This window comes from Felis catus, chromosome X (genome assembly GCF_018350175.1).
Source record: "Felis catus isolate Fca126 chromosome X, F.catus_Fca126_mat1.0, whole genome shotgun sequence".
Taxonomy (NCBI): domain Eukaryota; kingdom Metazoa; phylum Chordata; class Mammalia; order Carnivora; family Felidae; genus Felis; species Felis catus.
Window position 1 is genome coordinate 33,422,950 of NC_058386.1, and position 12,163 is coordinate 33,435,112.

Genomic DNA, 12,163 nt, shown 5'->3' on the forward strand with positions numbered 1-12,163 from the left:
GGCTCAGGGCATGATCTCATACTTCATGAGTTTGAGCCTCGTGTCGGGCTCTGTGCTGACAGCTCAGAGCCTGGAGCCTGCTTCAAATTCTGTCTCCTTCTCTCTGCCCCTCCCCTGTTCACGGTCTCTCTCTTTCAAGGATAAATAAACATTAAAATAAAATTTTTTTTTAAATTAAAAAAAAAAGAAACAGAGAACGCTGAATTCCTTACCAAAAGAGCTGATTTCATTTGCAACAAAGTATGGAGAAGGTTGAACTTAAGGGCACTCTCAAAAACAGTGGAGGTTGTGATGAAAGGCTACTGGGAAAAGATTTGTAGATTAATTGGAAGTACAGATGAAACTGTAGGCTGGCTAGTTTTCTGGAGAGTGGCTGAGAAAGAGGCACCTGGGAGGAGCCCTCCTGGGGACAGAACAGATCTTAAACATTGACCTAAGCAACTGATCTTTCAAGAGAGCCTGGGTTTGATTAGATCAGCCTGTGGAATAATTCATGCTTCAGAACATTTGTTAAATACAGTAGAACAATCAGCTGGTAACTAGTGGAGCTTAACAGTTGGTTGTGGTCGGAGAAGGAGACGGAGAGAGTTGTGCCAAAACCAATGGCATCCCAGGGTGACAGGAGTCATACCCACACCTGCAGCCCATGAGGAACCACATAAAAGGTTTCACAACGTAAGGGGAGGCTGCCGACTGCCCTGAAATAATCCAGCCAGTTACTAAACAATTCAATAGAGACATAATAATAGGCACTTGGTGGTGGAACCAATACTCAGAGTTACTATTTTATCTAAAATTGCCACTTTCAAACAAAAAATTGGGGGACACACACAGAAACAAACAAACAAAAAATATGACCCACATACCGGAACAAAAGCAGGCAACAGAAACTTGTGAGGTCAATCAGATGTGGCATTTAAAAGAGACTTCAAAGTCCCTCTAAGAAATATGTTGAAAGTCCTGAAGGGAACCATGATTAAAGAATGACAAAGCTGCATCAAACAGAAAATGCCAGTAAAGCCAGAGAAATCATACAAAGGAACCAAATGGAAGTTCTGAAGCAGAAAGTACAGTGACTGAAATGGCAAATTCATTAGAGGGCTGACTGGTAGATTTGAATTGACAGAAGAAAGAAACTGTGAACTTGATAGAACTGTTGAGATTTTTTCAGTGTGAGGAGCAGAAAGAAAAATGAAGTTTTTCAGACTGAAAGCAAGCAACTGCAGGCAGTAATTCAAATCCATAACCCTTCCAGAGAAAGCACTGGTTAAGGGAACTATGTAATTTTAAAAGAGAATAGAAATGCATGTTTGTTTTCATTTCTTTTTTCACAGATTAAAAAAAATTGTATAGTGTATCATGCATAAAAGATAGAAAAATGTAATATATTTTCCAAGAACAGCACACAGCAGATGGGTGGAAGCAAAGCTGTATTGGGTTAAGAAAAGGACTAGAATGCATAGGAACAAATGAAGAGAAATATAAATGACAAATAAGGAGGTTAATAGAACAAAATCTCTGTAACTCTACGTTTGCTTCTTCTCTCAGCTCCTTTAAAGGCACAGAGACATGACATAGTATAAAGTAATAATTCTTGCAACGTGTTACTGAGTTTGTAGAATCTGCAGTTTTAATATATAACAATAATACCACAATAAGGAGATGAAGTGACTTTTTGTCCTTGCGAAGCATCCAGTCTAGTGGGAAAGACAGTTGCCCAAAGAAATGTGTAATTCCAAATTGTCATGGATGATCTAAAGCAGAGTTTATCACCCTCAGCAGTACTGACATTTTTGACTAGAGAACTCTTTCTTGTGGGGCAGGAGGGATGTTCGTGGTATAGTAGGATATTTAGCAATATCCTTGGCCTGTACCCCCTAGATGATAATAACACACAATGGTTGTGATGCCATAAAGTATCCCTATACATTGTCACATGTCCCCTAAAGGGCAAAAGTATCCTCATCTAAGAACCACATTACCTTAAAAATGTACATTAAAAATAAATTTAAGATACTGGGTGCCTGGGTGGCTCAGTCGGTTGAGCGTCTGACTTTGGCTCGGGTCGTGATCTTGCAGTTTGTGAGTTCGAGCCCCGCGTCAGGCTCTGTGCTGACAGCTCAGAGCCTGGAGCCTGCTTCAGATTCTGTGTCTCCCTGTCTCTCTGCCCCAACCCACTTGCATTCTGTCTCTGTCTCTCTAAAAAATAAATAAACATTAAAAATAAATTAAGATACAATAAAAGGATGTAACTTGAGTAATGAAGGAATCAAGTAATCAAGGAATATCCTCTGACGAAGCGACAGTGAGACTGAGAACTGGCACAAGAATATGGAATTAGGTAGAGATGAGGCAAGAGAAAGAACATTTCAGAAAGATGGGAATGGGCTAATTCCTAAGCTGTCAATGTATTAGAGGCCTTTTTTTTTTTATTTTTTATTTTTTATTTTTTTTAATTTTTTTCTTTTCAACGTTTATTTATTTTTGGGACAGAGAGAGACAGAGCATGAACGGGGGAGGGGCAGAGAGAGAGGGAGACACAGAATCGGAAACAGGCTCCAGGCTCTGAGCCATCAGCCCAGAGCCCGACGCGGGGCTCGAACTCACAGACCGCGAGATAGTGACCTGGCTGAAGTCGGACGCTTAACCGACTGCGCCACCCAGGCGCCCCATTAGAGGCCTTTTAATAAAAGTAATGTAACCAAACATGAATGCAAAAGAGGATGGGGGTTGAGATGACCTTGTACCCACCCACAAACAAGGAAAAATTCTGGACTTTAATAGACTTCTTGGAACTTGGATCCATCTCTCGTATCTGGATGAACATGAACATGATTTTTGTATATGCAGTAAAACTTTGGATTGTGAGTAACTTGTTCTGTGAGTGTTCCACAAGATGAGTGAACATTTCTAACAAATTTTTAACTTGGTCAATGAGCGATGCCTTGCAATACGAGTAGTACATGATGCTGAACGTCACATGATCACAACTGAGCCGTCGTTCTTCTCTCTCTCTCGGTGCGGCATTGTGGATGATCATCTCCCATGCTCGGATGCTCGGTCTCAGGCTGTGCTGTTTGATGGAAATCCGTGATTTTTCAGAATGTTGGAAGTTGCCCACAACTGGCACTGGTGTATTTTTTGTCACTTCAAAGCACCTGTGGACAGTCCTTTGCTTTTCCATACAAGAGTAAGCTTAGGAATGCTTTGCTTCATTCTAGGTCAGGCTGCCTGCAGATATAGACCCTTTGCTCTGCTGCTTTATTGCCAGTTACATTAAATACAGTATATGACATTATATTATGTCGTTATATATGACAGTATATTAAAATTTTTATGTTTATTTTTGAGAGAGCACAAGTGGGGAAGGGGCAGAGACAGAGGGACACATAGAACCTGACGCATGCTCCAGCCTCTGAGCTCTTAGCACAGAGCCTGGTGCGGGGCTCAAACCCATGAACCGTGAGATCATGACCTGAGCCGAAGTTGGCTGCTTAACCAACTGAGCCACCCAGGCACCCGACAGTATATTAATTATATATGACAGTGTATTAATACTGCACTGTAGTCAACATCCGTGTGAGCATATACAATGGCCCCCATGCAGAAAAAGATGCTATTGAGCCAATAGATAGCAGTGATTCCATTAGTGATAGTGAAAGTCATGCTACATGATAATTCTCTTCTCTTCTCTTCCTCACACCAGCCACAAAGGCTTTCAAAGGTAAGTGCAAAGTTAATTTATTTTTCTTTATATTTTGTAATTTATTTATTTTTTCTATTATAGTATTGTAGTCAGTTTTACACGAATATTTTTGGGTTGTGGAATGAATCATCTGAGTTTCCATTATTTCTTATGGGGAAATTTGCTTTGATATACAAGTGCTTTGGGTAACAGGCCTGTTTCTGGAACAAATTAGGCTTGCAAACCAAGCTTTGCATGACAATTTGGAATTACACATTTCTTTGGTCCTCTGTGTTTCCCACTAGACGGGATGCTTTACAAGGACAAAACAGTTGTCTGTTTTGTTTGCCATTAAAGATCTAGCATCTCCGTGCTTGCTACCAGTAGCTGCACAATAAACATTTGTTCAATAAGAGCAGGCAGGAGGTAAGGATGGAAAGGAAAGACTTTATAAGGAAAGTATATAAACATTACTGTGTAGAAGATGCTGTCAGGGTCCTGCCCATATCATCACATCACATACCAATTAGATACATACTTGCCTGACTTCGAAATGTTAGAGCCTGCATTTTTTTGGTAAAGGTTTTTATTAGGCTTTCAGAGCTCACTGCCCAATAGCATGATAGTCCAGAATGCTGGGGCAATATCTTCCCTTGGAAAGTGTATCTTCTAGTGTCCTCTAAAGTTCTTCAATGCTACTAAGCTGATTAATAGTGGACATTTGTTTGCTTCCTTCCCTTCCCTGTCTCATTGCCCCACTTTCCTATTAGTTTCCTGGGAATACTCACCATGGTAGGCTAAAAAATGGCTCCCAAAGATAACCAGATCCAAACCTCTTGAGCTTGCAAGTGTTACCTTATAGGCCAAAAGAGAATTCACATGTAAGATTAAGATAAGGATCTTGAGATGAGAGATGATTCTGTATTCTCTGATAGAATCCAAATGCAAAGACACATGTCCATATAAGAGGGAGGCAGAGAGGGATTTGACACTGAAAAAGGAAATTTGACCACTGATGGAAGATGCCACACTGCTGACTGTGAAGATGGAGGAAGGGGGTACAGACAAGAAATGCAAGGAATGTGGCTTTGGGAGCTGGAAAAGTCCAAGAAACAGGTTTTCCTCTAGAACCTCCAGAGGGAGCATGGCCCTGTTGGCAACTTGTTTTCAGCCCAGTGGCACTCTCGTGGACTTCTTACCTCCAGAGCTGTCCGAGACTAAATACGTATTTTTTTAAGATTTATTTTATTTTATTTTTTAGGGAGAGTACATGAGTGGGGGAGAGGGACAGAGGAGGAGAGAGAATCCCAAGCAGTCTCCACACTCCACACAGAGCCCGATCCCAAACCCTGGGATCATGACCCGAACTGAAATCTAAAGCCGGATGCACAACCGGCGACCCATAAGTATGTATTCTTTTAAGTCACCAAATCATTAGCAATTCATTAGCAGCCATAGGAATCTGATACAGATTTTGGTAAAACAAAGTAGTTTGCTGCCGTAATGAATATCTAAAAACGTGAAAGTGGCTTTGGAATTGGATAATGGCTATCAGCTAGAATAACTTCGAGAAGTATGATAGAAAATTCTAGATTACCTTGAACAGTTAGTAGAAATGTGGATATTAAAAGTGTTGCTGGTGAGAGCCCAAAAGAAAGTAAGGAGCACAGTGGAGAAAATGTGCATTGTTGTAGAGAAGGCCTAAGTCATCGAAGACAACCTATTAATGGAAATATAAGTGTCAAAGGTGTTCCTGGTAAAGGTTTAGAAATGAGGAACATCATAATGGAAGATGGAGAAGAGGGGATTCTTGTTATGTAGTGGCAGAAATCTTGGCTGAATTTTGTCCTGCAATTAGATGGAAAGTGGAAGTTGTGAACAATTAGTTGAAGATTTAGTTGAGCAGATTCCCAAGAAAAGTGTTGAAGGTGTGCCCTCGTTTCTTCTTGCTACTTATAGTAAAATGCTAGAAGAAAGTAAATTGAGGGAACCGCTCTTAAGCAAAAGGGAACCAGGACTTGAAGATAGGAGCAATTCTGAGCCTATCTAGATTGCAAAAGACATTAAAAGGAAAAGATTTATGTCAGGAAAGCATCCTGTGGAGATAAAAATCAAGCATGTAGCTAGACATCTTTGAGGGATCAAAAGATCAGAGTATTCAATCATACAGAGGGCTCTTTGAAGTGATATGGGGTGTGAATCATGGGTAACCTCCAGCCATCTCAGCAGAAGCAATGAGTTGGGATGGCATATTCCTGGAGAAAACTGTGAACAGGTCTCCTGTTTAAAGACAGGAATCCCCAAGGCACAAATGGGAGACTACAAGACTTTTGAGTATGTTGAATCAGCAGAAACAATGCCATCTTTAACTGAAAGGATAGATGAAGAAATAAAAGAAGGCTATGGGACTCCAAAAATTTGACAAGAGGAAAACAAGGTGATAAAACTACTCAGCTATAAGCATGTGCTCCATTCAAAATAAAGGAAAGATGATTTTGAGGACAGAGCCATGGTTGCAGGTAAAGTCATGTGACCAGAGGGAGGAGCCTGAAGCCACAAAAGATAATTCCCAGATTGAAACCTATGTAGGTTTGTCTCCTTGATTCCCATTGCTTGGATCAGAGACTCCTCTCTTCCTTCTACTTCTCTCTTTTGCCACGAAAGGGTATATAACTGTTTTCAGCTGTAAATGAACCTAAAAGAAAGCAGAAACACAAACTTAGTGGAGAGGAAAATTTAAATGAGAGAAATGAGAGGCAACATCTCTTGGTGCTTTGGCTTCCCCTAGGACAGCCAAGAAGACAACTGGGGTTAAACTAAGCCCAAAGTATACTTCTCTTTCTCAACAATGTTTACCTGATTCTGACATATAAACATCCCATTATGATTTCCAAAATGATCAAGGGGTATTTCTCAAACAGTGTAAAATCAAGACACCAATACAGATATGAAATAAACATGTGTTAAGAGATTCTGTTTAATCAATGAGGGAATGGGAAGAGGTTATAACAGGTTCATAGAGAATCCAAGGATGAGATGCAGGAAATGTAATCAAGAATATTTAAATCAATGTATAAATTGAGGCAAAAGTGGTCTTATTATATCATGGGGGGGGGTCAATGTAATGTCTCCTAGATAACACATTTTACATATTTATCACTACCTATAACAAAGGATTATAAAAGACCTCAGAGACAATAGAAGGCTAGAATCAGATAATGTGGAGTGGTGTCCTAAGACAGAAAAGTTTTCCATTGAAACACATATTTATCTTTATAATGTTAAAATAAGCAGAAAATTACAGTTTTCTCAAAATCAGGTCCAGTCATTAGGGTGACCAGGTTCCTGTCCTGGACGTTTCCAGGTTGATGCCTGATGACACAATGGGCACCAGTAACATCACAAAGTGTAAGATGTCACAAAGGCAGCTCCCTGACCAATGAGGAGCAAGAGCAGGGGCATGTAGTGGGGAGGGTTAACTGCTGGTATCTTGAGAGACCTGATCCAACTGGAGAAGGAAACAGAACTGATTGGAGCCAAACCCAGCCAACATCATGTCGGGGAAAAAAATCCAGGCGAGCTCCTGTCAGACTCCATCCCATCTTATAAGAAGTGAGCTAAAGTGTCCTTTGACCTACGTGGACCGCCTCCTGCTTGAGGATCAACATACCCAAGGCTGGGATTCATCCATAAATCATTTCCGCCTTACCATGCTTGACCACCTTACTGACTACATCCTAGAGATGGTAGCCAATGAGGCCATCAATAGCAACGTGCACACCGTCCCACAAGATGATAGAGGCGTTGGCAGCAACAGACAGCCCCGCCAAAATTTGAAGAATGTGAACTTCACTCTGCTTGATGAGATGCCTGGACCCAGGAGAAGTGGCTAAAGACTTGGTCCCAGAGCCTGGAGGGAGTGAGTCCTCACAGCCGTAGTCTTAGACAAAGCTTCTCATAGCTGAGGAATCGTTGGCCTCTGTCATCAGTAAATAAACGAGTTAAATCTAGTGCCATGCTTCTGACTGACTTCTGTTTTTGCCATTCTGCGTTGGAGGTGTCTGTCAGACATCCGGGAGGAGACCTCCCACGGGAGGTGGAGGGTGGACGGGGCGGTCGGTGTGGGATGCTGGACTCGGGCATTTCGGGGAGCGGTTTCGCTGGGGACAGTGCGGGAAGCGGCCCTGAGGGAGTAGCGGGTCAGGGGGAAGAGACTTCCTCACTGGCGCTGAGCCAGTCCAGGCTTGTGAGGCCAGGAGGCTGGCGGGGTGGGGGTGGCTCTCCCAGGCATGTTGAATGCCCAGAAGGAGGGTGGGGGCTGAAGACCACGACTGAGGGGCCACAGGCCTTATTCCTGACCGGAGACCATGTGGAAGTCAGGAGGTGATGGCAGTGGGGGTGGGTGGAGAGGGTGGCCTAGCAGCCGACACGCCCTTAACGGGCCAGGGCTTCGCGTGAAGATTGAGGAGCGACGGGGAAACCGTGAAGAGGTACACGTAGAAGGAACTATGCTCAGGTTGATTCGATGGCCTTATACCCCGCCTCATTCCAAAAAGGGGCTCGAGGTAGGGATTCTTAGCCAGTGCTGCGGTCCTCTGTGGAGTATATCCTTCCGCCGTCGCTCGCGGACACTGGTCACCCGTATAGTACTATGAAAGGTAGCATCTGGCCTAAGACATGCGATCCTAGACGTTCTTTTTAAAAACCATTTGTTAATGTTTCTCTATTTTGAGAGAGAGCATACAGGGAAGGGGCTGAACGAGAGGGAGAGGGAGAATCCCGAGGGAACTCCCTACCACCGGCGCAGAGCCCGATGCGGGGCTCCATCCCGGGAACTGTGAGATCATGACCTGAGCCAAAACCAACAGTCAGACCCTTGACTGAGCCTCCCAGGTGTCCCAATCCTATGAAGTTCTTAATGGTTACTGTTAATAGATTTATTTAGAAATATACTCCATTACAAACTCCTGTAGTAATCTCATTCTCCATGAAACACCTAACCCGTCTACGATCAGATACTTGATGGAGCAACATAGAGTTATCAGTGGCTGAATACGTGTTTGGAGAGGTACCAGTGTGTTCCGTGTAAGTTCTGTCCCGAGTGCTGGACTCGGGAGGACATACAGTTCTTACAAAGACTCTTGTGGTGTTTTGGGTTAAAAAGAGTTGTCACGTCAAGTGTTCTGGCAGTCTTTCCCCTTCCTGTGACTGTCAACATTTAATATTTTCTCCGGTTCATCATGTCCTCAAGACCCCACCCCCCCCTGCAGCCCCCTGGACTGTCACAGAGGGCTGGTCAGAGGTTGCCTAGGCAGCGTCGACAAAGGGATCAGAGGAGCTGGGTTGGCCATCCCAGTTCACCACTTTGTGGCCGTGTGATGTGGGACACTCCTCTGTTGCCTCTGGAAAGCACTTTCCTGTGTGAAATGGGGATAATAAGGGTTCCCCCATCTTTGGATTTTTGCCAAGATTAAGTCATTGCGTGCCTGTCAACTGGCGCACAGCGCAGCGCCCGGCACAGGGTGCGCCCTGAGTGCGTAGCTGCACGTCTCTCCCTTTCTGTAGACCACATGCTTAGGCGTGCTTCCCCAGGTGCCCCTGGCCTGGATCTCACGCGATGGCCGGGGGCCTGGGCCACTGGCTGAGACCGCAGCCTGCTGAACCTTGGGGAGAGACAGAGTGCCACGCAGAGGAAGCAGCCAGAGGTACACCCAGGAACCAGACAGGCCTCAGCCTGGTTTCCTCTCTGCTCCCCTCTGCCTGGGGACTCACCCTCTCTCTGCTTCCTGCCACCATCTTTTAAAGTATGGTGTCCTACTTCATAGGAGTGTCCTGACAATAATAGTGTCAGGGTTGTGTTTAGAGCTGATTTGAATATGTGCTCGTACAAATCCAACAAACTTTTCTTGCTCCACAATGCCATTCAACCAAACAGTTACAGAAACCTCACTGTCAAGATGTCTGCCTTTCCAAGTTGTGATTTACTGTAGAGAGCCAGGAAGCCCTCTTTGCCTTAGCCAAGCTCAACTGTTACCCCTGTGTTCATTTGAGTAGCAAGCAGGTATCTCTCTCTCTCTCTCTCTCTCTCTCTCTCTCTCTCTCTCTCTCTCTCTGTCTCACAGTTGCAGGTGGAGATTCGCCTTCACCTGGTTACAGGATAGCACCCACATTGCCACCTCATCCCTGAAGTTGAGTTTCTTTGTGACCAGGGCATGGTTTCTCATATTTCAGTGTCCTTCAGCCAACAGGGACTGCCTCCAGGGTGGATCATGCAAGGGAATCAGTCAGTGTGCTAAGATTTTGATATGTTGGTTAAAAAGCTGTCTGATTTTTAGAAGCAGTTGATTTGGCTCATGGCTTTGGCTTGTTTTAGCACAAAATAGTCCCCTGGGTACTTCACCAGAAGGCCCAGCAAAGGAATTTATAAAGGCCAGAGAGGAGCACCTCAGGGGCTCAGTCTGTTAAGCATCCAACTTTGGCTCAGGTCATGGTCTCACGGTTCGTGGTTTTGAGCCACACATCCAGCTCTGTGCCCACAGCTGAGAACCTGGACCCTGCTTCGGATTCTGTGTCTCCCTCTCTCTCTGCCCCTCCCTTGCTTGCTTGCTCTCTCTCTCTCTCTCTCTCTCTCTCTCTCTCTCTCTCGAAAATAAACGTTAAGGCCAGAGAGGTGAGAGTAGGTGGATAAACCATGTTGGGTTAGCAGACCTGTGTGGTCAGGTGGTCACTTTACAGTCCATGCAGTAATCCACACTAATGGTCTCTGTGACACCTGTAGGGAGCCAGACTTCCTGGGCTCCTTCACACTGTCTGGTGTCCAAAGTGGAATTTGAAGGTTTAATGACCCTGTGTTGGCAAGCCCTCTGTGGTCACAGGGGCATGGGACAATCAGGCAGAGCAATACTGCCATCCCTTTAAGAATTGTACTTCAGGGGAGCCTGGGTGACTGAACCAGTTAAGCGGCTGACTCTTGGTTTTAGCTCAGGTCATAATCTCATGGTTCTTGGGACGGAGCCCCATGTTGGGCTTTGTGCTAACAGCATGGAGCCTGCTTGGGATTCATTCATATATTCATTCATTCATTCATTCATTCATTCATTCTCTCTCTCTCGATAAATAATAAATTTAAAAAAAAGAACTGTGCTTCAGCTATGCTTGTGGATTTCACAGGAAACATGGGGGCCAGGGCCAGTACAGGATGGGTGTAAATGCAGCCCCTGCCAAATCCCCCTCCTACACGTACACAGGAATCCTCCACTCAGGGGAGGCAGGTGGAGAGGGGGAATCACTGCTCCTGGGAAAGAATGAGCCACCAAGTTTAGGCCCTTTGTGCATTTCAAAAAAGTAGGAGGTGGAGGATGGTGAGGAAGGATCAGCTCTAGCTTGGGCCCTGGAGGGAGGACACCGTTGATGACCAGTGCCCTGTTGGGAATGGGAAACTAAAACCAGAGTGAGTGGGGTCCGGGGCTGGGGGGTGTGTAGCTGCCAAACTAGGTCTGGGATCCAAAGGTGTATGAGGATAGGCTGAGGTCAGACACGGGTCAGCACAGCAGAAAACATAATGTGTGAGAAGAGATGAGCCCAAGAGTTGAGTCTGGGGGAATCTGGAAGGTTGTGTGGGCTCGGGGTTGGCATGAGCACAAGGCATGGGGATTAGGCTGGGCTCCCACTGAGAACAGCCTTTGGGAACAGAGACGGTTGAAGGCCCAGGCTCCCTTAGTTCCTCAATCTGACATCCTACAGGATGTGGCCAGAATGCAGGTAGCAGATGGGATCATTAGGCCTACAGTGATGTATTTACAGGAAAATCAATCAGCTGCCAGCATTTAAAATAAAGAATTTTTAACATAAAAACCTCAGTCACTGGCTTCTCGGGTGAAGTCAACATGTCTGCACACACGTGTTTATTGTCACATGAAGATGTCTGGCTGCTGTCCCGTGACTACTGGGCCTCTCTGGTTTGCCACAGTGCTCACCCTTCGCCGTTGTATCTCATGTATGACCCACGTCACTCCTTGACAGTACCGTCCCGTCTCTTAAAGTTGCTTGAGTTCGTTATCCTCACCATCCTAACACCAGTTTTCTGAAGGGTAAAGTTCTCTCCTTCAATAGATTAGAACAGCACAGTGCTCCTCACAGTTGTCTTTGGTATGGGGCCAGTATTTTCTGTTGTTCAGATAGATTGTGAACTGATATGTGGTCCTATTTTCCTAGGACTAGAATGGAGTTTACCTTTGACTCTTCACTCGAATTCAGCAACATCTGAACTAGTATATACTCTGTTCAACAAGAAGAGTCCACTCACTTAAATGTTGTGGCAAAACCCACGATTGCCGTAAAGGTCGCTAAATGCCGACCATTTCTGAACCGGTCGTAGCTGATCAGTAACATAATTTAATGATCTACATCAGTCCCTAAATCACATTTGAATAGCACTGTAAGAGTGAATTTATTTTACCTTATTCTTTAAGGAGTATG

At 44.5% G+C, this 12,163-nt stretch overlaps 2 protein-coding genes across 3 annotated transcripts in view; both read left to right on the forward strand.

Moving 5' to 3' along the window:
- The window catches only part of SYTL5 (synaptotagmin like 5), a 308,338-nt gene that overhangs the window by 119,826 nt on the left and 176,349 nt on the right, over positions 1-12,163 (forward strand). The gene's annotated exons all lie outside the window — the stretch shown is intronic.
- On the forward strand, positions 7,009-7,695 carry LOC101083244 (huntingtin-interacting protein M). The gene has a single exon (XM_004000453.5). It carries the CDS (start codon positions 7,240-7,242, stop codon positions 7,576-7,578), a length of 339 nt encoding a protein of 112 aa, XP_004000502.1. The 5' UTR covers positions 7,009-7,239; the 3' UTR covers positions 7,579-7,695.

What these genes read in the sequence shown, in the direction of transcription:
- LOC101083244 (XM_004000453.5), top strand. Translation starts at nt 7,240, where the DNA reads ATGTCGGGGAAAAAAATCCAGGCGAGCTCCTGTCAGACTCCATCCCAT.